Source organism: Apteryx mantelli, chromosome 2 (genome assembly GCF_036417845.1).
Source record: "Apteryx mantelli isolate bAptMan1 chromosome 2, bAptMan1.hap1, whole genome shotgun sequence".
NCBI classification, from domain to species: domain Eukaryota; kingdom Metazoa; phylum Chordata; class Aves; order Apterygiformes; family Apterygidae; genus Apteryx; species Apteryx mantelli.
In genome coordinates this window covers 40,596,633-40,623,710 of record NC_089979.1, presented here as the reverse complement: position 1 = coordinate 40,623,710, position 27,078 = coordinate 40,596,633, and the positions used below count along the sequence as shown (strand labels likewise).

General features: G+C 36.9%; 1 protein-coding gene across 1 annotated transcript in view; it reads right to left on the bottom strand.

Moving 5' to 3' along the window:
* The window catches only part of PREX2 (phosphatidylinositol-3,4,5-trisphosphate dependent Rac exchange factor 2), a 185,281-nt gene that overhangs the window by 28,938 nt on the left and 129,265 nt on the right, over positions 1-27,078 (bottom strand). Inside the window, exons 32-35 of the mRNA XM_013942875.2 lie at positions 23,921-24,138; positions 20,973-21,075; positions 18,572-18,715; positions 13,571-13,685 (exon numbers count right to left, since the gene is read on the bottom strand). Coding sequence (XP_013798329.1) covers positions 13,571-13,685; positions 18,572-18,715; positions 20,973-21,075; positions 23,921-24,138 — 580 coding nt within the window. The remainder of the gene's footprint in view (positions 1-13,570; positions 13,686-18,571; positions 18,716-20,972; positions 21,076-23,920; positions 24,139-27,078) is intronic.

Sequence of the window (27,078 nt, the reverse complement as noted above, 5' to 3'; positions counted from 1 at the left end):
ACATTTCACTTAGCAATGAATACTACCATAAAGAGTTTCTACGGAACAGAAAAATGTGGCGTGCACCCTGTTAAAAGACAAAAGTTGGCTGGTTTCTACATGGCACAAAGGGGGCCGAGATTTGGTACAGAGGACTTTCGTGGTACCCTTCTCTCCTAAAGCAGGAAAAGTTCTCCTAACACCAGAAAGAAAGAGCTTCTCTGACCACCAGCGTTGAAATGCTAGCAAAGGGCATGTAGGAAGCATGGAGCTCTTCTCCTGTTTCCTTCAACTCATAAATTCTAGAGGATTTTTTTTTCTTTTTACCTTATAAGCAAAATAATTGCTCACCACAGATGTGTTATTATTAAACATTTGATAGGCAGAGGAAATACCTCACATACTTGTGTGATAAGATCACAAGATTCATTCTGGTGGTTGAAAAGTTCCTAAAACCTGCTGGGGCAGCTGGAAATAACAAAAACTTGTAAGGTGCCCTGCCTGGATGAGGCATCCAGTGAGAACCAGGCAACAGCTACCACTCTGGCAATTCTGGCCAAGGTAAGAAAACTATGTATGGAGTCTGCAGGAAGAAACTGGGTTCTCCAGCGGAGACTTCTAGGTATCACCTCGATCCAGCCCTAATGCCTGTGCACAAGGAGTAGGATCTGACTAAAGGTCACAGCTCTCAGACTGGATCCAGCCTGGAGCAGGATCCCAGCTGTCCTATGGAGTGTGGTAACCAAATTTCAGCTGCACTGAAATATGAAAAAAAGGAAAGAATGCACCCTTGCATCCTAACTCAGAAATGACAGGATTATCTGGAACCTCGGTCACAAAAACACTGATTCATGTAACACACATACAAGGATAAGAAGGTCTATCTTTTTATCATGGCTTTATCTACACGAGTAAAGTTACTCACATGGTTACATACTTGTGGGGCAGGGGCACAGATGGCAAATTTGAATAGCCTGTCATTCTTTAAGAACCTAGAATAACTGTACTAGTAAAAAAAAAAGCCTCCAATTCTAGCAGATTTTGTTGCCTGTATTTTTGCAGTTTTGAAAGGCATCTTCCCCCAAATTTAAGGTTTGAATTAATTCCATTTAAAAGCACAGCAAAGCTAATCTAGTTCCATTATTCTATTAGGCCTGTTGTACCATCCAAAATGCACTCTGTGTCAAAGAAAGCTGGAAACTATTGGAAGGAAGAGAGATTCACAGAGAAAATTACTTGTAAATCACTATGAATGGCCACAGCACATAAAAGCTACCTCAGCAGCAACACACCAACCTTTTCCTTTGTTAGCAAAGCTAGAATCTAAAGCGTAATCCTCCCATCCACCGAACATTATCAGACTAAAAGCCTATACAGCTTTCTCCTGCTATGCCACAGGGAAATCTGCTTCATTCAGAGTCTGTTCAGCACTCTTTGGACTATTATTTCAGCAAATTCAGCTGCATTAAATGAAACCAGAACCCAAATATAGAACAGTACACAACTAATGGAATACATGGAAAACAATCTACCCAGGGTACAAAATGAAGCAACATGGACACTAGAAGGGAATACACAATTATGGAAATTATTACATTAACTAAGTCAATTATTCATTAACTTAAAGAACAAACAAAAATCAACTATACACAACATTAATTTTAAATATCAAAATATCCTGTTACAAATGAAACTATTCCTCCACATGATCAGATAACACTCTCAGATGTTTCTCAAGTGCTTTATTTTTATTGCTTTTCATAAAAAACTGTCTTCAGTATTTCACAGAACATGACAAACTATGGACAGCATATAAATTTCCAAAGCACTTCACTTAATTACTAAATGCCTGTTAAGGTCCTTAATCAAATTTTATAGGAAAAGTTAATGGCAATCCTGGCATGGTGCCCAATTTGGACAACATTTTCTAATCCATTTGAAATGAAAAAGAATGAAATCATAGTTCTTTGTCTGAAAATGTGATGCTGTTTTTGCTGCTAAAAGCCGTACAGTTTCTCTCAATTGTGGCAGAACAGCTTTTTTTTTTTTTTTTTAAGTGGAAAAAATAATAGGCATCAAAAGTAAAAGGGATTGTTACATGCCACTTTTGTAATACGTTCCCTATGTGATAGTGTCCAACAATGGAACAAATATGTGAGAGAAAACTTACAGGGGAATAAGGTAACAAACACCTTAGGGTTCAAAAAGAAAAATCTATCACAAAATGAATGCTTTTTGAAGAAGTTTTCCCACAACTTTTGTGCAAAGGAGATGCAAAAGTGGTGATATTTTGATCTTAGTGAAGCATGTTACAGGGTACCCTACAAAATTGATTTGGACATGTAAAAGCCTGCAAAATAGAAACAGTAGGAACTATCAAGGCTCCAAACCTGCAGAGACATATTTGTAACTTTATACACACATGTAATCCAAACAAAGCCAAGTTTCTAGGCTTACTCTCTGCTGTTCCAGGAAGCCCACAGGTTTATCCTAGATGTTGATGATCCTTTCTTGGAAACATGAGGTCAGTAAAAGAAGGAGGGGAGGCAGAGAAGGGCAGATAATTGGATTATGGAATAAAATAAGGGCAAGTTGGGACTTATAAAATGGTTTCTGCTCTAGAAAGGTTTTTGCTTTGCTGCTTTTATAGCAGAGAAGAATTAAGTCTTCTTTTCTTTATCACTGTGGCATACTGAAGAAATTCGTACTATCTTCAAGAAAAGGATGAGAATATATTTGAATGCTACTTGATTTTCAATCACTTGGTCACGTTATTCAAGATCACGTAGATCAGCATGGTCAGCATGACAAAGGATCCGTCAGTACCGAGGCTCAGACTCAGGAAGAGCTGGCAGGACCTCTCTAATTCTTCAACTCTAACTATAAAGCATATATTTATGATGTAATTAGTATCTCTGTGTGTATACATATATATATATACACACACACACACATAATTTTCTAAATCTTTAATAAGAATTCTATGTTCTGCCATCTGGTCATTAACTCTGTGTGTGTGTGTGCGTGTGTATGTGTGTGTGTGTATGCGTGTGCAGCATATCTATATACATACATATAGAATATAGATATATGTATAAAAGCTTCCAAATTCAATTATTTCTCTAGTGCAAAGTATCCATTGCAGAAAACTACTTGCTGTCAGAGCAAACAAATGGAAAAGTCTGAGTTACATGTTCTTTCCAGTAAACAGTAAGTCTAAATAAATGATAAATTGCCATGTATAATTACCTTCTAAGACCATGTTAAGGGATTTTAAGTCAATTACTTGAAATCGTATGTTTAAAACCTACAACAGTTGACACTTTCTAACAGCAGACACTCTTTAAATCGATATTTACTGCAACACAGCATTATTCCCGTTTATTTTACTGGTGCTTCCACAACTATTTGCAGTATTTCTATTTCTCTATTCATGACACAAGTCCAGAAGAAAAAGAACTTAAATATTACTTCCCTATTTACATGCACAAGACAGGAATAGTCTTCCTATTGACATAATAAATTAAGATAATTCCGTCAGTAATATCCTACTCTCAGGATATTATGTACTCCACAGAAGTTTACACATATGAACAATCGGATGACATAGCACACAAGCACTTCCCACCTTTCATGTTATATGTGCCAGGGAAAATATGTACTTCAGCAAAAAGGGCCATGTAAGGAGGCTGTGGCCTCATCATAAAATAAGGTTATGAAAGTCAAGGGGATTCTAGCCCTAACATCTTTATGTCAGTGATACAATCCTACGTACAATATTATTAGCAGTTAGAGAAAGGTTTAATTCTAACAATAAAAAACCTTCATAACAGTATCACAATTTTAACCTCTCAAACAGCATACACAGCAATATTCTGACCTTTCACAACTATTCTTACTTGTGCAATCTGACATGCTGAACAGGAGATTTTAACACCATATGGCTCTGAATCTACCATGCATAATTCGTATTTCATGTGTAAGCAATGCAGTAAGCCCTTTCTGGCTTACTCCAGGCACATAAGGTGGCAAGCCATCTTTTGGCAGTCTATATTTTAAGTATAGCAAACAGAACTGTGGAAGACAGTACAATCTATGAGGAGAAGGATGTGACTGTAAGGTGAGACCATATGGAAAAAGTCACAAGCAAAACACACACACACACACAGAAAAAAGGAAAATAATTAGATTTAGTTGTGTCTAGAAAAACCCACAAGAAGAGGGAAAAGGTAAGAAAATTTCAGAAAATGAAATGCAAGGACTTTCTTGGCAACTGCCCCCTTTAGTGGAATGCACTGGGAGCCTAGCTGGGACACGGACTTGTGACTCCGAAAACCTGAATTCCTAAGGAATTTATTTCTACCAGAGGGGCTGGTTCCTCATGCTGCTCCTCATTCTCTTGGAAGCCTGCAGCACCTGACTAAACTGCTGGTTTCCCATCAGTTCAAACTCTCTTCAGTCTCTGAAGACAGCACACGAATAAATCGGTGCTGGGGTGACTGCAGGTATCTGAGTACAAACTAAGGATGATACCTGCAAAGTAACTCAGTTCTTTAGTCCTCAGCCCACACATCACGACCTTACTGCCAAACTTATGCGGAGTCTCACCTTTATACTATATACTTTTATACTGTATCCTATATACTGTTTACACAAGCAGGGGGTCACAGAAATGTGAGAACAGAACAGAAAGTCAAAGATGATTAAAAAATGGAAAAATGATTCCTTTAGCTCTGTACAACAATACCCACTTTTCATGTGCTCCATTTTAATCCCTATTTTTCCAGGAATCTAGAAGGAAGCTCTGCTCCCAGTAAGCCAAGTCTCCAGCATCTCTATCTACTTCCAAGATCACCTGAAACCCTCCTATTGTAATAAGTGAAAGGGAAGTACTTGGGTCCTAGGCCACGTACAGCTGCCTTCCTGCTTCTCCCATCGTTAATCAGAGCAGCAATACCCACCCTGAAACCACTAGTAATAAATAATTACTTCCACATTTGCCTTCCAAGGAGTAGATTTCCCCTTTTTGGCTCCTGTTATTCCAGATACAGAATACATTGTTAAAAAGACAACATGCCAAATAGTCATTGGGTGGTCAGCATTTCTAGTTGCTACAGGCTTGGACTGGATTCATATCAGTGACCAAAAATGAAGGCCTTCAGCTCTCATCGTTTTGGATACATGTTCTCTGCATTTGGAAAGGTAAAAGAAAGCAGAATGAACTAGATGTTCATCTCAGTGAGCAAAGACTTAGAATATAGGTCATTCTGAATTTTTTGGTATATCCTGTCAAGCTGCAAAATTTTTAGTTTCAGAACATTGTCTATAACAAACACTGATCATATTTTCTCAAAAATCTGAAGAACAATGAATTTACAGTCACAGAAAGAGTATACCACTGGAAGAAAAAAGTCCAAAGCTAAATTCAAGCCAGCTGGAGTTATCTTTTACACCAGCTAGACAAATTTAATTTATTTTGTCCAGCATCTCTCTGTTTTCTCTCTGGTCTTGCTTCACTTAGATGCAATGAATCTCAATTTCTTTTCTGCCTAAAATGCTTCTCATTATGTTTTTCAGGAGGCAAATTTAGCTGTTATTTCCCTGTTATGTCCCTCAGAGTGAATGCTTAATTTTGAATCTCTTTCCTTCATCAAGATCTTGCATTTAGAGAGAGCTCAGCTGTAAGTATCTACTTCATCTGGAACCACAGCATAAAAATCTAAAAAGCATTAGATTTCCTCCTATTTATATAGTCATATAAAGTATATAGTAAATTTGTGTTTGTAGCATTGCAGTCCAGTGTAACTGTTGCATTTTTTAACACAAAGCAATGTATCAAATATGTGGTCTTAAAAAAGGCAATAGTTTTGCACCTACTTTATAAATATTCCACTGTGCTGAAAAGAAAATAATTCACAGACAAAAACTCACTCTCTGAAAACTACAACATTCCACAGATTACTGTTTTCTCAATTTGATGGCAATGGCAAAAAATGTTAATAAGCAAACTGAAGTGGATAGACATGAGGAAGGGAGGGAGGGAGGGGAGAGTAAGACTGAAATCACAGGACCATAGTGGCACATGAACAAATGGCATAAGCTTCTTAACCACATGAGTTATTCGGTTTGGAAAAGCTTTCCACTACAAACTCTGAGGGAAGACATCTGTCAGATTTAAGGTGGGTTTTAATCATTTATTACAGGCATTGATATACGATCTGGCCCTTGTGATAATGAAGACATGGACTTGAACATGTCTAAGTTTGTTCCGGAGACAGACAACATCTTTCTTTCATAGTAATTAATTAGCTGTAGTTGGATATGTCTTTTATGTCATCATATGTCATTTACATGAAAGTAACTATTAGAGAATTCTAGTTCAGACTGAAGCCAAGAGTGCCATCACATCTATTTTCTGCCTTGACTAAATTATACAGGATAGGGAAAACATTAGCTTGCCAAGAAGCCTACAGCTTGAGAAGCTGCTGTGTGTGTAACAAGAGCGTGAATAAATAAAAGCAGGTTATATTCATCAGATGGATTTTGTTACTTGCTTGCATAAACTCCAGCGGCAGAAATATTTTCCTTTTCTCATGTTTAGAAAAATTAAAAGAAATCAAAGAATAACAATATTAAAACCTCATGGAGTTATAACACGATACCCCAACTAAACGATTAAATCAAGTTTGCCATGGTTCTGTGAAAGGCTACTTATGCCACAAAATAGACATTGGAATCTTTAGATATAAGAATTGTTTGAAGTTACATTGTAAATGAAACACTTTTAAATGACAAGTATTACATTCAGTGTAATCAGATGTTTAATGTAATGAGGGTAGTTAGCTAAATCATTTGTCATTAAATTCACTGATTATAATTGCTTCCTTAGAGTAACAGACTTTCATTTACCTCCTAAAAAGATATCAAAGAAAGCAACAACAGGAACAGAAAGAAAAACCTCTGGCCTTTTCCCTTTACTACTTGCTCTAATTTTTCTTTTGTAACTGCTATACGGCAGGCCACAAAAGTACCTGCCAATAATCCTGGACACAGCTGACTTCAAAGAACAGTTCTAAATCACAGAAAATAGTAGGCTAGAAGGGAGAAACACTTCTTTACAAACCTTGTTTATTGATGCACAGACAAGTTAATTACTATACAGTGTTAATTATCACCCACACCAGTGAAGGGGATGGGTAGCAATCTTCAGATGCCTTTCACACAGCATGATCCTATCATTTGAGTGAAAAACTGGGTCATAGTATAGTCAGGGACGTCACAAGAAAGTGCTCTGCTGGGGAGAAAAAATATTACAGGGAAGTAGAGCTCTCCTAAGCTTACCTTCATCTATTACTTTGCTTACTTCCCCCTGAATCTTCCCAATCCAAATCATCCTATCACTTGGGAACCAAGTTTTAAAGATGCTTAGATATCTAAACACAATTGTAGGTGCTTAAGAGGCATTTAAAATGTCTAGTCATCTAAAGGCCAGTGATTTCACTAATTTCTCATTGGCCAAAAACTTCGGAATCCAAATAGTACAACGTGCAGTTTTAGGCACAAGCAAGTTTGCTCTTGGTGTCAGTGTGCAGTGGAGCACATTGCAGAAACCCCAAAGCATACTTGGTATAACCGCAGCACTGCACCCCACTGAACGACCCATGCCCCAAACATCCCTTCTGCCCCAAACATCCTTTGTTAAGAAGCCAACCAAGACCACTTGTGGAAAAGCGCATTTTAATAGTTTTAGAATATCATAGGAGAGACCCAACTTTTTCCTCAGAAAGAGAATTTACAGACAAAAAAAGACTAAGATGATCTGCCTGATATCAAGTGTCAGATATTCATGGAGAAGGGAAGACTGGAAGAGTAAATGTCCTTACTGCTGTAAATTGGAAGGCCTATCCTAAGCCATCAAGTCCAAACCTCTGATATCTTGGACAAATATACATAAATTTTCATTCCTATGCTCAAAGTCCATTTTAAAAACTAGTTTACTCTTTCTGGGAATCTAATTCAGAACTCGATTCTTCTGATGGTAAAAAGTGTCTTCTTGTATCCAACTTAAACTTTTATCTTAAAGTCACCATTTAGTCCTTGGATTGCCTGAGTTACGGTCATTCAGCTAACCTGTCTGTCAAGGTCTGTCCCAGCTTGTAATAGATCTGCACTGTAACTAACATCTTTTGGTCTCAGTAGCAACCATAATATTTATTTCCATGCAACTTAGTTAACCATACTGAATCACACCCCACAGGAGAACAAGAGAAAAGAGATCTTTACCAAATGTAAAAATCATATTCAAAGGACAGAATATATTTTTAACTAAATAATTCTTAAAAGCAGTAATACTTCAAAAATGATAAATAATTAAAGTTTACCCATGTGATTTTACAATGCAGATTTGCAAGAGAAGATTTAACATAATCAAGCAGTTATCAAGCAGTCAAGTAATTATACTGCATTCATGAGTTATCATCATTACTCCTATCAGAATTTGTAGTTGTTAAGGATTCAAACACCACTGTGCTCTGTACTGTTGAAGAAAAACAGTCTTTGTCTCCAAAAGATAACATAACTACATAAATAAGGCAAAATGTCAATACAGGCAGCTAGATGAGAAATGGGAATCTGGATTATTGCAATAGGCAACAGTCTTGGTGCAATTACAGCCAAAACTGTTGTCCAGATTTTTGAAGGTAACCCCATGAAGTAATGGAGGCTTGAAGGAAGACAATGACATAGCTTTGTAGATATGCACAAGAGTGTTTTTCTGGCTTGAGACTGCTTGTTTGATAATCTAACCATTGAACAATGGAGATTTGTCTCAGCAAGGAAGATCAGCATATACACCTTAATAATAAATGAGAAATAGTAAGTAGAATACTAAGAGTCTGAAGACAAGTAGCTGAAGTTTGATGTAGTCAAGAATGGGGGGGGCACTATGGAAAGAGAGGGGTGACATGGTCAAAGCGATGGGCTAGAATCTCCGCAACAGCATTGCGAATGGGTACACAAGGGATAAGACTACAGTTGTCATGCCCAGAAGAAACTTGTACAATGACATCAGGTTCAGCTGCTAGACCACCATACAGAAATATTATACAGAAATCAACTGAAAGATTTTAAGAAGAATTGTGATCAAAAAAACACAAAAGAGTGGCCAAAGCAGCAGATTATAGGCCTGGCTTTGTCTTGAGAATAAGGGAAATAGTTACAGGCAGGAAACTGGAGAGCTCTTTTTCATACATGTTGAGCTTTACACTGATGGCTACTTATGGATTAGGACTTGCGGGGGGTGGGGGTGGCGGGAGAGAGAGAGAACACTTAGAGACTGGACAGAAAAAGAAAGATCAGGAATAAAGAGACAGATCCATGAAATGCCAGTATATGAATGATACATAAATTGCTTTTCCATTCATCTGTGCTGATGTGTTTTCAGATGACATTAGCAAAAGACACAGCAAGAAAGGAGACTTCCACAGGACCTGGAGGCTATATAAGCTCCTCCAAAGGACATGTTAAGGAGTGAGGAAAACAGAAGAAAAAGTGAGTAAGACAAGACATTGTCACAGAAATCATGGGGAAACAAGATTGAAAACCAAAACAAACCAAAAGCGTGGTCACTTTTACCACAGACTCCAGACAGGCCAAGGAAGAGAAGGACAGAGCTCTTTCGCCAGAGGAAATTGGTTAACATTTTGTCTTGCACAGAATGCAGGCAGAAGACTTGTCAGAATGGATGCCACTACAAGGAACCCCATAAAATAAGTATAAAGAGTGGAGTTCAGGATTTCAGAGATGAAAGAGAAAGGAGAGTCAGGATGATATCTGGAAAAGCAAGAGGTCTTATTCAAGGTGAAAGAAGCTTGTTTGAATTGTGAGAAAGGAGAAAGATGAAGAAAAGTGAGAGGCAGGAATGGAGTCATTTAACATTAACCTCTGTGCTAGTCAGACACACAGGTTCTCTGTGTTTCTCTTCTAAATTAGAAGACAACTGCTGAGCTATCAAACACACAGTAATAAAGATGTTTAAAATCTTTGCTGACTTAATTACTTTCCCTTGGTTGTGCTGCATGTTTCTCACTAGCAAATAATTTGATCAGGCTAAATTTACATTGCTGGCAACAACAACCACCACTACTACCACCAACTTGCAAACAGAATTTGAGTGTAAAATCTTTTTTCCTTGTGAGTGTCAGAGAGACAGAAGTGGTGAAGCCTGATTAACTATAAAAAGTTAAAAAGTAAAAAGTGCAATCTGCCTGATTGTGAAAAAGAAATCCAGTACCATTAAGAATAACTGTGGGCCAGATGCTGAAGATTTTTTAGTAGTTTTACGAACTTCATAATCTAGTTTATTTTTAAAGTAACATCTTTATCCAGATAAAGGATTTCCTGTATGTTCCTGGTGGGGGGACGGGAAATGTTCCTCAGAAATTGTAAAAAACTCAAATCCTTAGCTAGCCTGAGAATGAGAGGTTCCTCATGCCATTGACTAGATTCAAATAGCTAGTGTTAAGTCAAATACAGAAGATGAAGAGAGGTTCTCTACATTCCACATAGCATCACATTCTGTAACTGCTTTCAGACTGCTTTTCAGGCTTCCTCATAAAAATGATAATCTTATCATTTATATTTCATTGTTAAGGTACTATTTGCAAAAGCCCCAAAACAAGAACCATAAAAAATACAAGTTTTATGACTGCCGAAATCAGTGTCAAGGAGAATAATTTTGCACCTGGAAGTATTATTATATCACTTCTGATATTATGGAAAAGCTGGTCGGAGTTCCATAGTTATTATGACTGAATTTTGCAATAAAAGCAAGAATTCAGCTTCTTGAATTTACAAGCTGATGGATAAAGATTCTGTCCTGAAATCCACTAAAAATTTACAAATATATCTCATAATTCACCCAAATAAATAATCTGTAAATGAATTCTTAAAGGCATACATCAGAATCAGACTTTGTCATCACCCAAAAGAAATCACACTCCTCAAAAATTTTCTATATGCTCAACAGTTTCTAGCAAGACTTTACCACAAGAAATTAAGGGGTAGCTAAGCAAAGACACTAGTGATTTTTTAATTTTATTGTCCTGACTGTCCACATCACAAGTCAGGCCAACACCTCTGTTTTTTAAGTGGGACAGAACCAAAATGGTCTTATTTGTTTTACATATTAGAGTTTTATTATTTAAATGTGTCCGTAATATAAGAGAAGCTGGACTTGCATCAAGAGTTCTCATCAATGGATGACTCAGCTGCAGCGTCACAGCCAACCAGTGGTTTTATTCCCACTTGTCCCTATCCTCTTCTCCCACTGGGCCTACTTCTTCTCTACATTTGCTCCCTTCAATGCTTTCTTCTACTACTGTAGCGATGGAGCAGTTGTAAGATGGTCATCAGACGGTCGTATCAAGAGCATGCAATGTATTCTTTGTCTACACAGAAAGGATGGTTTATGGACTGTATGTTGACTGACTTCTTTTGTTACTAATTAGACGGTTCAACATACAGAATTTCTTCCATGTGAAGAGTCAAAGATAGGATTACTGCACTTGAGCTGATCTGAGTATGTTTCCAGGGAATAATTGATTTCACTTTTACATTTTTCTTTGGAAATGTTATCCAAATGTTAATAGCTTTTGCTGCAGTAGTTACTTTATTAGATTCTCCAGGCCAAGCACCTACGCAGTCTAGCAACTGGCAGAACAACAATGAAGCATCTGCTTTTCTGTTTTTCCTCTTCACATTATGTCAGATAAGTAGTGACTCCTGAAGCTGTTTGTGCTTCCTTTATGAAATTGGTAGAGTTTGCCAGAAAACAAGGACAAAAATCAATTACTACATGTTCTCATCAGACCTTAGAAGGCTGGAGGAATCCCTAATTTTCCTACTGTTGCGACTGGACAGAGCTACAATGACCAGTATCTACACATGGTAAATTTTGGTGAATGTAAACTTTTTCTTAATGACTTCTTGCAAAACTAGGTCTTGGAGATTATTAACTGATCAGAGCTCTAAGTCACAATGCTGTAAAAGTGCTGTATCTCATTACAGCCACAGCATGAATGAAGACCGTAACCAGACTGCACACATGCTAAGCAAGGTCAGTGAACATTAGAACATAAAGTTAAGAAAAGTTTTGGGATTTTAAAATCAGGCCTACTCACTGAAAAAACAGTACAACAAAGTCTTGTCTTGTCCAACTGATAGAAATCTCTTTCCAAAAGTAGCTGAGCTCATCTAGGCCCAATACTGCCATGACCAAAGCTTTCTGTGCAACTGATTCATCACACAAGTCTTCTCAAATAAATACTCACAGGGAAGTTTTTTCCAAATAGAAAGTAATAATAAAAAAAGTGTAGGCAGACGGAGTAAATAAATATTACATTTGTGATTAGGATAGAAGTGCACTGACACAAATGTAACAGAAAGAAACAAAATATACAGTATTCACTGAATATAACTGGCTTTAAAATTGCTTTTGTTATAATACTGCTTAGAATAAAACAGAATTTAAGTAGTCCGCTGTTTTGATAAAACACTAGGGAAATATACTTTCACAAGACCTATGAAGAAAACTCGTGAAGACAGAAGTGGGCCGTGACTGGCAAACAAGTGAAGGAACTGGGAAAAGGATACTGAAACTTTCCACTTATCCACTTGAACCCACTAAGATGTGCTTGGATGAGATGACTGAATATCCTTCTTTCTCCTCTTTCCCCGTCTCCACTGTTTTTCATCTCTTTTTTTCATCTGTTCTCTGTTCTGTTTTTAAAATCTGCCCAAAACTTCTAGTGAAATCTGTCATGGATGTTTTCATCAGATTCAAGGTTAAAAAAAGTGAACAGATGTAATAATTTTATCGCAGTCCTTTGCGCATTTCTTCAACTTGTGTGCAAGAAATGTACTCAAAAAGGTGCTTTCCACAGATAGATCACTCTTGCATCTCAGTGTATGATCACATCTTCATTATTTTACTTTGTATCTAGTAGATTATTTTGTATACCAGAAATTCTGTCTTTATGCGCAACTCCTTAATGACACATTTACTAAAATACACAGCTGCATAATCTTCACATATACTGAGAAGTATACACTGTGTAATCCATATCTGAAACTGATGCAAGTACCCAGATATTTTTTACTGCTATTATTATTATTGAAAAAAGATGCTCAGCCTCTAAGAAAAGGGCAACATTTTTAATATCCTATTCTATAGAAATTAAATAAATATGACCTGCACAATCAGATCAGATGTTTAGCAATTCTGACATTCTGCTTGTGATCAAGTAGACATTTCCTTTTCTGTATGCATTAGTAAAACAACCCTGAGGCAGTTAAGCTATAGTTTTCATGGGAAAACAATTTAAAAAAGAATATTATTTTACTTTCTTTACAATATAATTTAACAGTCCAGAAATGAGAAAAGTCAGAACCATGAGTCTTGGATCTTATTCAGCCACGCACTAAAGAACAACCACTGTCCAATGCACTTCCATTTAAAGATACATGTCATAGAAACTGGGTCGAAAAGCAGAACTCAGTAAGGTAAACCCAGGAATGTTGGTTTATTACCCACCTCAGTTTCTGGTTATACTGCTTGACTTTTTCTAGTGAGGCTGCATTAATCTGAGCTTGAAATTCCTCTACGGAGACATTGTCTCTGTAATAATATCCTTCCATGCTCTCCAGTGCTATGAAAAGAAAGAGAAGAGAAAAATCAGTATTAAATATTTAGTATTCACTTTCTTTTTAGCTTTGTTCACAGCCTAGTGAATTACTTTTTAACCTTCAGGCTGCGACCTCACTGTGGATTGCTGAGCTGTTTCTGTATGTCATCAAATTCATACAGATCTTTCTTTAAGATTGCATTTATAATAAAAATCGTATTTCTTGCCCTGTGGAAAATATAAAGGCAAGAGCTAGTGTCAGTTCTGTTGCTCTAATTAAAGTACTTCTGCCCTGTGAATGTAAATGTGGTTTTTGGTTTTGATATAACCCTGGAAAAATTCAGTAAATGAACTAGGGTAGAGAAAAGAAAGGATTAATATACCAGCTATTTTCACAGACAGAGACGTGACAACTTCTAATGAAGCCTGATTTGGGGAGATGTGGAGTACTTGAACCTCTATTTATTTCCACTGATAATCTGAATGGCTTAATACTTCTCTGGAACAAGTAAAGCAAAATGAAAAACTAGCATAATACTTTTAAATGCCCTATAAGTTCCTTTCCAGGGATCAGACACGTTGCTAGAGTCAAATACTCAACCTTGTCTGCCTTTGTTGCATTTATTTTACCAAAGGAAGGATAAATATTACTACAGGAAGTCAGGAACTAAACAAAGACTCCCATTAAAGATCATTGTTCTTCTCATAAAATCACCTTCACAGAAATTAAAAGAAGGAGAAAATGAATACACAACCCTTCCATTTTAGCATGCTCTTCCCTGCAACAGATTTCAAAAAAAAAAAATTATTAATAATTAAAATAATTAAACTTAAATTTAATTTAAATACTGAAGGATGCTAAACCTTTTCTTTACCCAAGCCACACCTAGTCTTTGAAAGATCTCATGAAAATTTGGACCTTAAAAATCAAGATCTTCACATAATCAGAGGTTGTTACGAGATTAACCTTATTATAAGTTGGAAACAGGATGTTGGTGAAATAGTTTTTTCAAAAAGGAGCAAAAAGATTTTAAAATTAGGAATATAGCCATTTTTTATAATACATGCACAGTCTAAGAATTTATCACTGTATCAGAAAATACAAGCAATAAGCAGAGTTCTGATGGAAACATGCTGCAGTCTTAAACCTTCAGCTGCACATAGAATATTAATTCTGCTTGTACTGCTTAATATGACCAGTTAATAAATAATTCATTGGTTGTGAAAGAACATGCAAATTGCACTTCCCTTCTGTGCTTTCAAAGTTTGTAATTCTGCTTCTGTATAAAAAACATGAAGTTTCAATGATCAGACTTGCTTCCTAACTTCCTTGGTGCTAGGTCACACCAGAGAGCCCACAAAGAAATCCACTGGACTCCATTTATAATACCAGGTTAGCACAAACACACAGTTGATTATCTGTACTGCTTATTTTGCTGGCTTAAATCCAGGGTTATCCAATGAGATCACGCCCAACTCAGTCATCTGTGGGGACAGACTGGAGCATGCCATTCTGCCTCCACAGGCACTATGGGGCCACAGGGCTCTTGCTTGTCGGCCCTAGCACAGAATCCCAGAACGTGATTTGGCTCTCCCCTTTTTTGAAGGGCATAATGTATTTCTGCCCTATATATTGAAAAATTCTTTCATAAGGAAAACTTCCATTCAAACTGAAACATGTCTTCCACATTATTTTTGAATCCAAGTTAGGATGTTATAGTCTAGACATGTGGACAACTGGATGGGAAAAAACTGGAAGGATGGGCAGGCTCAGACAATGCTAGTTCATGAGACATGCTCTACCTAGAGACTTGTTACAAGTAAAACACCACAGGGAACTATACCGGGTCCTGTACTGTTCAATATCTTTATCAATGACCTGGAGGAGGTAACAGAGTGCACTCTTGTCTAGTTTGCAGCTCACACCAAATTTGGGGAAGCAGCGGATACACACAAGAGCAGGGCTACCATTCAGAGGGACCTAGACAAGCTGGAGGAATGGATTGACAGGAGCATTATGAAACTCAAGAAGGACAAATGCCAAGTCCGTTACCTGGGAAGGAAGAACCCCTGGCACCAGTACAGGCTGGGGATGGAATGGCTGCGGAGCAGCTTTGCTGAGAAGGACCTGGGGGTCATGTTATACACTGAGCTGAACATGAGCCTGCAGTGTGCCCTGACAGCCAAGAAGGCCAACAGCATCCTGGGCTGGATCAGCAGCAGCATAGCCAGTAGATTGAGGGAAGTGATTATTCCCCTTTGCTCAGCACATGTTAAACAGCATCTAGAATACTGTGTCCAGTTTGGGGCCCCACAGTAGAAGAAAGACATTGATCGTCTGAAGCAAGTTTATTAGAGAGCCGTGAAGATGGTCAGGGACTGGATCACATGCCCTATGAGGAAAGGCTGAGGAACTTGGGCTTGTTCAGCCTGCAGAAGAGATGGCTTTGGAGGAACCTAATAGACACTTGCCAGTAACTACCAGGAGATCAAGAAGACGACAGAGCCGGGCTGGTAATGGTAAACGGTAACAGGGCAAGAGACAATGGACATAAATTGGATCAAGAGGGTCTCCAACCAGATATAAGGAAAAAGCTTTTTCACCATGAAGCCCCAGAGGTTATGCAGTCTCCACCCTTGGGGGGTTTCAAGACCCTACTGGATAAAGCCCTGAGTAACATGGTCTGATCTCACAGATGACCCTGCTTTGAGCAGGAGGTTGGACTACAGACCTCCTGAGGTCCCTTCCAATCCAAATTATTCTATGATTCTATGAAAAAAATAAAAAACATGTATGGATTCATTAAGAAGCTAAATAGTAATATTAAATACACTGAATTTTAAATAAAGGACTTTTTAATTAAATTTATTTATTGCCGAGATCTCAATTCTAATGTAAGAAAAGCAGAAGTCTGAATGCCAATAGCAACATCCTGTCATTCTAAGGCCCTGATCCTGCAAATGAGTGTCCTTTTGAACACATACCTTTAAGCAAATGGTTGTACAAATCTGTTTTTACAAGTGGAAGGATACATAAGATAGACTAGGTAAAGATTTCAAAACTGTAAAAAATGTGTACAATTCCAATCCTGCAAATATATAGACGTGTTTAATTTTAAGCATGGAGCTATTCAGAACATGACAGCATGAGTATACTGTAGGAACACCTGTAAAGGACAACACACTACACAGAATAGAGTAACACAGAAATATAAGTAGTAGCAGTAGACCTGCACTGACTTGTGACTTTGACAAACTACTCCAAAAACATGAACTTCTAAGTCTTCTATTTAAAAACATCATAAACCATTGTATTTTTAGGCAGGAAACAGCTTAGCTCTGTTAAATTGGAAAGCAAGGAGTCAGCTCAGAGAGGAATGGCAGCACTTACAGAAGTTTTCTCTCTTCGGAACTAATAAACTTCAGTTAAAGAAGGGGATCTACTGAGTTAGTTTGATGGCAGCTCATCCAAATCTTGGAGGAATGAAGTATAATCTTGGAGGAATGAAGTATAAGTATAATATTCACTCATTAATGAGGAAAAAAAGAAAAGAAGGAAATTAAATACTAGGATTTTAACTTCTTATCCAGGACTTCTTATTCTTGGGGTCTAATGGATTATTTTTAAGAGGGATCCTTGAAAGTAAAGAAATTTGATATGATAAAGCAAGAAGATAAAGAACTTTTAAATTGTTGAAAATTATTAAAAAGAAGCAACTTTAATCTTTGCCCTTTCCTTTAGCTCACTACAGAGATGCTCATCCCAAGAGTCAAATATTTGGGGCCTCTGGAAACAGAAAGAAAAAACAAATTCTGCAGAATAAATTCTGCAGCACACTGAATGCTCCACTCCTCCCCAAGAGGATCTAAACAACGAGTGTTTCAAGATTTCATTTGAACCAAGGTATTTTCTGTTCTCTTTCATGTGCTTTTATTGTTGTCTTCTCTACTGAAATATGTCTGCTGCTCAGTGCTCTCATTTTCCCCTATGGCTGAACTCAATCTTTTCAAAAGAAAAATCCATTGAAGTCTGTCTTTAATAGTATATTTAAATTCAGACTTTGGCCATTTTATTTTAAAAAATCATGTGCTTCAAGTTATGCTATTTCTTCTTCTTATTTTTCACTATTTCCTTTTACATCCTACTTACGCAGCATAGATCAAATCCTCCTCAAAATCTTCATTTGTATGTCTGACTTCTGCCTATTCCATGCAGACACTGGAAACTCACTGCAAGATACTGAGTACTGTCAGCTCCCTCCGAAATCAAAGGCGGCTCAAGGCAATCTGCACCTTGCAGGAGGCATTCACCATTTCAGTGAATCAAACTCCATGTTCCTGATGACTATAATGACACTGCAGCTAATGCAGGCTGCCTGCAATTTATGAACAGTCTGAGCATCAGTGCCAGTCATCACTTTGGTAATGTTTGCAGTTTCATAACTACAAGAGCCTGAAAAAGTTATTTAAATCTTCATAACATTTTAAAGAGACAGAATTCCCAGTCCTTATATTTGAAGTAACTAGAAAAGGGGTAGAGAAGGAGTTAATACTACATTATTTGGAACGCAAAATACCTTTAAAAGTGAGTTTCAAGGACTGACATCTGTCCACTAACATGCACACAGAACAAAACAATAATGAAGAGCATTTATTCTTTGGTGTCAGGATCATATAACAGGTATAAACTTAGAAATATATACCCATACCTCTATATTTCATTTAAAAAATTCTGTATTTCTTAAATTCCCATGTTAATTCAAAATTGGCATTAGAAATCCAAGTTAAACAGCATATTTAAATATGAGCACTATGCCCTTAAAGTTAAGAAGAAATTAAACAGAGTGAGTAATAAGGTTTCTACTGAGATTTAAGTGTTATTTGAAAGAATGGGAAACAAATCAGATTACCTTGTGAAAAAAGTACTGGGTGAATTTTAAATCCTCCTCCATTCTTTAACCTTTGAGGAAGCTGTTCAAAATGGTAAGTATCAAGGTAGAAGTAAACCTTCAGGGTTTGCCGGCTTCCTTCTGCTTGGTATGTGATTGGAACATCTAAGAATACAGTAGATGTTAAAATTTCATTAAAAGCAATGCTATTTCCTTTTCCAGAAACTGTTACACCTAAAATTCACATAGTCAGATTAACACAGATACCATGCAAACACTGCAGGCATAAAACTAATATATGGACTATTTTACGTTACACTCAGTGTTGCTGTGATCACTTCTGGCTTACTCATTTTCAGGGAGTAGAAAAACAGCATAAAGCACCAACTGCTGCAAAAATACTAAACAGGTAGTGTATTCTGGCAATGTCCTAATTTTATTTCCCAATAAAACTGAAGAAACATCTATGTATAGTGCATGGTTTCAAACCACTGGGAGGGTAGCTTCATATGCCCTTGTCATGTGCATGATGTATAAGGCCAGTGTGATATATACTACTGTCCTCTCCACAGAGTAAATATCTCCCCACATTTGTCTGGCATAGGGCAAAAATAAATATACAGTAGCTGGCAGCATTTATTATTAAAATTGGGACTCAGCTCAGGAAACAAATGTATTGTTATAGAATATATATAAAATTATAAGAGCACAGTTCATCACACTTGACAGGCTGAATACCATAATACATCAGTTGGCTTAGAGTCCAGTGCAACTAGCAGTATCATTTTGCAATTACAATGATTTTCCAGCATACATTTTGTGTATTATGCAAGGTGATTAACATGTAATGACAATTAGCAAAAGTTGATGAAAATGTTCTGTTTAGCTAAATCTCTCAGAGGAAGAGAAGCCAGTCTAATTCAATTTAAGCTTTGTGTGTATTTCCTGTTTAAGCATCTTTTACATAAATGAGTCTCAGAGTCAAAAGTAGTAACAATAAAATCCAGTGATTTGTATTAATAATATTATGATATAGTTTTTACAATGTGTGCATGAATTATTTTGTATATAAAAAGAAAAGATGTCAAAGGAGTACTTTTCACATATTTTTGCTTATATTGATCATACAGAACCATAAATGGAAAAAACAAATTTGCCAGTGAAAGCTGCTTGTCTTCTGGAACCACGCAATCTGGATGATTGTGGTGGCAGCTCTTAAACTAAAGGAAAAGCAGAGTTTATTGCAATTCTAGAGCACATGGGATTTCCATTTATCTCTATTTTAACACAGACACATCAGATGGGAGGTATATAATTAGGCATATAATTAGCTCCCCATTAGGAAATCTTCCTGAAACTCCAGTTCTGTATTGTTACCTGGTTTGGCAGGGCTTCTTTCTAAAACAAAAACATTTAAAATGAAGAGAGGCCTTACTTGACCTATACACAAGTAAAAATGGCCTTATATAGGCCAGTTCCTACCTCACTACCAGCCCTGCAGTGACAACCCTGCCGGCACCTTAAGGGTAGGGCATGCTGCTGAATTCTTAGGAGCATAGGCAACCTCTCACTGGTAGTTGGAGGAGCTTTTTTTCTTCCAGTTTTACTTATTGCAGAAGTTCTCTCATGTGTGGTCTCAGTCCAGCAAGGGAATTGTTCTAAAAAAGTTTGATGTTAATCAGACATACTTTGCTCCATTCCCAGGGGAGCTATGAGACTTAGGAAAAAACGTGGGGATTCTTGCTCACTATACAAAACTCACTGCAGGAAAATCTCCACTGGCCAAAAACTCATAAAAAAGCAGTGGCTGAAAATGAATAAAGGGTATGAACACCAGACTGTGAAGACAGTCCCTTTCTGAGATTAGGCTAAGCACTGGGATGAAAGGTTTAACATGTCTCTGATTGTCTCCACTACCAGGTCTCAGAGGAAGCAGCTTGCACAATTTAAAGCTATCCTAATAGCATTTGCCTCTTTCTAAACTATTCCAAGAACTTCTTTATGTTTCAGAAAGGAAGAGTGACATTAAAATGCATATAGTTTTAATGCTTCTCCATCTCATCTCAGCACCATTTCTCTAATAAGGCCTTCAAGTTGTTTTACACATGACTCTTCAATAACAGCTAGATATTCCAGGGACTTCCCTGATGCAGTCACATACTCCCAGTTGAAACTTCATTAAAACACTTTTTCCCTCTGAGGCTACAAAGTTGCCAGATAATGATTCTGCGTTAGCTGTATATTAGGAAATCTAGGGATATTAGGAGAGCTAAAGATCTACTAATATTCCATAACCCCAAATTATGTATCATTTCCAGACTAGGATATAACCTGTGGGAGGTAATGTTATGAGAAGAAAACATTAAAAATCTATAGCATGTTTCTGAGGAGTAAAATTAAGATATTAATTTTAATTACTCACTTGCAACTAGTGGTTCTGGCTCTGATTGTCTGAAGTAAAAAGTAACTTTTTCCAAGTCAAACAGTGCAACCAATGTATCTTCTAGCATGGCTTGCTCATCAGCCTAAAAAAAGGCAACAAATCACGAGAGAGCAGGATATAAAAAAAAACTACGGAATGTTGCACAATATTTCACTGATGCAGTGTATAACTTAACTCCTACATAACCAAAATACTTTTGTTTCTATTGGTTTTCCACTTGTCCTTTTACTACTAGTCCAAGATTATTAAAGTGAATGTTATCATTTCACATAGTAATTTAATAAGTAATTTATAGTTACCATGACTTCTTGGGGCTTTTAATCAAATAATAGTGTAATTTTTCTTAATGTAAGATACTAGACTTAAGCAGCTTGTCTTTGATACCAAGTCTAGCTTGTGAACTAACACAGGGGAAATTTGAAAAACAAAAATTCATCCTTTTAGCAAATTTTTTAGAAATGCCAGTGCTTCAGCATTTCATTCATAAACAGACTGGAGTTCATCATGTCCATTCCAAGCATCAATAATTGAACCAGTAGCTCAAAAGTAGTGCAGATCAGAGTGATTTGCATCTACATCTACAAAACTGTAGACACAAACCAAGCAGCAGAAATGCCAATGTTCTGATTTGCCCATATGGTTCCCTTTGTGTAAAACCAAAGAGATGGGCAATCCAGCCTAATTTATCATAAAAACTTCAGGAAGTAAACTATTAACTTCTCAGGACACTTTACTGAATCTTAAAAAAAAAAAAAAAAAAAAAAAGGAATACTCATCTACAAATATAGTTATCTTGAGTTAAATATGCAGAACAATTGTAGCAGAAATCAATAATCACTTAAAGTAACTGTATTCCATACAACCCTCCCCTAATACATTAAGCTAGGAAGAGCCAAATGCAAGTCTGAAGCATGTATTTTTCCCCATTTAAGAACTGAAACAGTAGGAAGGCAAAGAATAATAAACTAGCTGCCTATAAAATGAGAATAAACTACAGCTTGCTGAATTACAGAAGGGGAAAAAAATGTGATTTTCCCCAATCTGTACAGTGAAATAGTATTCTCCCTCGTATTTCTGAAAAAGCAACTCTGCTTGAAATATTTTGTCTCCTGGTTCAATTTATCAAGTCTCTAGGGATAGGGCAGTGTTTTATCAGCAGAATAGTCTGAAAACTATTCAGTAACATGGGAAATCTTTGCAGAACTGCTCATTCTTTATTAAACTCTGGCCATAATGAGTTCAATTTCCTTCAAATGCCCTTGTTTAAAATAACATGGATCATTTGTAACCAAAATGGTGCTGAGGAGGTATTGAAAAAGTTGCCTTTAAATACTTTTCCCTTAGTTGAGAAGGGTTATCACTGAAGTAATTCAGAACTCCTGTGCAAATATATCTACAGAACTCAAAGTTAATTGTACTTTAAATTCAACAATGCATACTGATGGTCTCATATTAAATGAAAATAGCTAAGTGACATGGATTTTCATTACAAAGGAAGTCTCTAAAAACTTGAAAGAAAAAAGCAGAAGTATGCAATATTCTCCAGACAACAGTTACTTTGTGATAACATTACAACTAATACATGGCAAAACAAAGAGAGGCACCAGTCAAATCTACTCTTGAACTCCAAGAGCACCAACACCAGGACATGCTCATGTTCATGATTATAAAAAGCATCCAAATCTCAAGACATGAGCAGTAGCTTCCCTGACTGTGTCTTTTTCACATACTTCTCATGCAGATGAACAGCCCTCCTGTTTCTCACAGGCACTGACTTCAGCTGTTTTTAAGCTGCACACCATCTTGTCCTGTAACATCCTGTCCCACACAAGCCTAGGTAGCTACCTCAGCAGCCTGTGAGTCAGCTGCTCACATGAGCTCAGTCAATGCTCTGCAATAATACCACAGAATAATATTTTATATGATACTTAATTTAGAAATATTTTTAGTTTTATTGATCTCTTCTGCCTTAAAAGTTTATCAGGAAGACTTGTCAGCAATTGGCTGCTGAGACAGAAGAGGCAGGGAAAGAAGGCTGCTGATACTAGGAATATTGTCTGTCTTTTGTTTGAACATTCATACAATAAGATGTATGATTCAGTCATTAGTTTGTGATGTTTCCCATGTCAAAGCTTAGTCAATTAAACAATATGTAGACAGCCACGGTATTAAATGACTTAAAAGCTTAATGGTAGGAAGAAACACTAGTATGAGAAAACCATGTGCCAAATGCACAAAATCAGTTATTTTCACCGAATAACTCAAGAGGTAGAGAAGACTGCCACAGAGCAGACTGTGCAGACTGCTTTGCAGTTTTTCAGGTTAGCAGGAACCAATTTGGTACAAGAAGCAGCTTAAATAGCTGAAGAAGCTCTTTGGATAGCGGGGGATTAGAGGAGTATAAAATCATATCCCTTTTTTTATTGTTTTTTTAAGCCAAGACTTTGTCAAATCTTGTGAGGAAACAGCAGATCTCCAATTACCCTGTCAGACTACAAGGATTTGCTCTGAAAGAAGCAAAACAGACTAGCATATCTAGTTACTAGAGACACATAGATTTTTTTGATAAAAGAATAAAAAACAGGTATTTTATTTATCTTATAGTGCTGCTTATTGCAAACAAACTCTAGCGATCATGTAATATGACACTCATTCTTAGGGAACAATTATGACAGCTGTGGCAAATCTAGACTAAACTCAGTATCTGCTAACTCAAAATGAATATAATACTGTGTTTGTTGATAATGTATCCGTTTCCCATATCTGTAATTATCTGAATTACAAACTTCCCAAATAGCAGCTAATTAAGTAACAGGGTAAACACAAAGGATACAGAAAGTTCATATCTATTCATAACAAACTGTTTAACACTACCCCTATTTAGGGAACAAATATGGGCTATGTAATTGCCACATTAGGATTCTTACCAGGTTGGGTGACAGCAGTGACTGGAAATGAAGGAGAACACCTGCATTAGCAATCTGTTCCAACCACCTTCTGCTGGCCTCCAGAGTCTCCATTTCATATTCTTTGTTGTTGTCAAACATCTGACTTAAGGCCACCATTAGCTGCTCTGAAAAAGCACAGACTGTGGCCACGAGACTCTGACAGAAGACCATGTCTCGCCTCAGTTGTATCTCGCTATCTGCAATGGGTAAAACAAAAGATGAAAAGCAAAGCAGAGATGGAGCAGAAGATTAATTAACAGCCAAGTAACTGGAATGGATTCTTTTTTTCTTTACATTTAAATGACTTGTTTTCTAGACAAAGTAAATTACACATTTACAGCCTAATGTTATTCCCAGTAAGTAGCACTCCACAAACAAAACTGTGGAATTTTCCACATTAAAATGCTATCATATAAATTTTAAAAATATATAGAAATGCATTTAAAATCTGAAATTTAAAGTACTTCTTCATAAACATGCATGTTTATACTGTTAATTTTAATATACTTGCCATCAATTCTGTGTACTTTTGATGTTAAAAGGTGATGGATGTGAGTTAGATCTCTTTGCTGTACTGCAAGAACCAGCTAGGCACAAAAACATTTACCTTCCACAGGAAAGCAAGAATAGTCAGAAGCTTTTAATATGACTAGGTCACCTGGTCAGCTCTATACCACCCTGCCAGGTGGGCAGAGCTGGTGAGGACTGCTTGGTGTAAACTGCAGACAAGGAACATGGGAGTGTTGCTAACCAAACACAATCTATCTAAATATAAATATAATATGAAATATATAAAATAAGCACAGAGCAGCACCACATATACAGGGAGCAGCAGAGGTTTATGGAGTCAGGAAAGTCCAAGACGGGTCCAGAGGTAGAAGACAATGGAACCATTAGCAGCTGATTGAAAATAGATTGACCAAGGACTAGGTAACCTATCCATTTATTCTGAAGGGCACAGGCATATGATTAGCTAAAAGTCAACAGAGTTAGAAAAGGGAAACAGAAGAAAACAGCGAACAGGTAACTGAAGGTCCTGGGACATTCAGTTCCTTGGAGAAACAGCCTGCTAAGCAGGCTGAGAACCAGAATCTGGCTAGTAGTAGATCTTCCTTCAAAACTCATCCTTAAGGGGGTGTCACCAAGACTCCTTGATTGTTTGCTCTTTCATTAGCACACAGAATCTAGTGCATCAATGCTTAATGAGTAATTAGTTAATTAGCTACAAGCATGTCTTTTCATAACATGAGGGCTCTGAAGGCTGATAAAGGAACTGGGTACATCTGCAGGCATTTGTTTCCCACAGAATAAGAGGATGCGCACTTGAAACAACCAAAAGTAAACCACCACAACACTAATGTCCTCGCATTAAAATGAGTTCAAAATCCAGCTCCTAATTTTATTGCTCTGACCCTTTTAATTCTCAAAAAATAAAAAGCATGAATTTTTACCATTTTGTGCTCTCTTAGGTAGAAATATATATGTCAAAAAGGCTGTTAACAGATTTTTTTCTGATACATTGAAGTTGCAGGTATTTCTCACTAGTACCAGTGAGAGCAAAGGGCAAAGGAAAACTGGTTTCATTAGGATGAAACAAAGGTCCTTTTCTATTCTCAGTAAAGCACAGAACTATGATGTTTAATATTCAACACTTCCTCCTTCTCCCCATTGCTGAAGGTCTTCAAGTATTTTCGTCATTATGAGCTGTTAGGCAAATGTAAATCACAGATGGTAGAGGTAGATTTAATCTTTTTCAGAGCAGAGGGGAAGATTAGAGGATATCAAGATCTTTCCAAAACCTAAAATTTTTGTCTTTTCTTTTAGATTCCTTTGCCTGCAAGAGGCTTAGCTCCCTTTCTATCTTTTGTATGGAGCTGACAAGACTTTAGATAACTGGATAAGTCAATAGAAATAATTCTGTACTCACAAAATTAATACTGACTTTAAAATATATCCTTCTCTTGGACTGCAAGTACTTTTTAAAGCAACTCCACTCCGTCTTTTTTCCTTCTGAACTCTACTTTCAGTTTTTCTTCAACTATTAGTAATTCTGACCACATTTTTGTCATCACTTTGATCCCATCTGCCAACCTCTCTAAGCATACTCTTCAGGATCTTGAGAATATTTTCCACAGATGGTGTAATCACCACTACTTCTACACTGCGACTCATTGTTTTTTATTTTGATCATTGAAATTAACTTCTTTCTCCAATCTCAAATTCTGTAGAATCCAGTATTTACAGATTTTTTACCTTTAAAAATGCTGCCATCTTCAAAAATCGCACTGGGTTCTCCATGGTCAAAAAAATCTTTCCAACATCATAGCAGTGCTCAGGGATTTGAGCCTGACACATTCTCTCACCTCGCTTTGCTCAATTTTACCTCTATTTTTCTAACAGCATCTGGCTCATGGTACGCTCCTCTGTCTTGCCTGCTTCTGAAGCAGCTCTCTAGCATCCCTAACACCTCATTTCCAGATCTCATCTAATACTACTTGAACATGAGATCCTGAATACAAGAGCAATTTGTGATCTTTTTACAAAAAGATTTTATACAAAATAAATTACAGAATTTATGAACCTAGGCTAGCCATATAAATAGGAAAGTCAGCCTTAAAAAAAAAAAAAAAAAAACAACCATGCCTGGGGTATTTTGTTGGGTCATCTCTTATTTTAAAACCTCCGAAGAATTACTAATAACTCTTAGAATAACTAGAATAAACCTGACAAGAAAGAAACGTTATGCTTTCCTTTATACAATGTTGTGATGTGTCCTAACAAAGTCATGTACATTCATATGGTGGTCAATGGTTACATTAATCAGCTTTTAGAGTCAAACGTGACCGCTTACTTGGGCACTTATGCATCTGCAAAAGCTGTAGAGAATCTTCTGCCATAAGCATTATTTTCTAAATACTGAATATTTACTGCTACTTACTTTGCAAATGCACAGCACATTTTGTATAGTTAAAGCCATATGCTGCATGAGGTGATGGAGTAATACACAGGATACCCGGGCCCCTTCCAGAAAGCAGTGACTTTTAAAAAATATTCTGGATTACATTATATTGTCTTAGATAAAATGAAAAGGATTGAAGGAAAGATATTGGTTAGAAGAATAATGCAAGTCTGGAAAT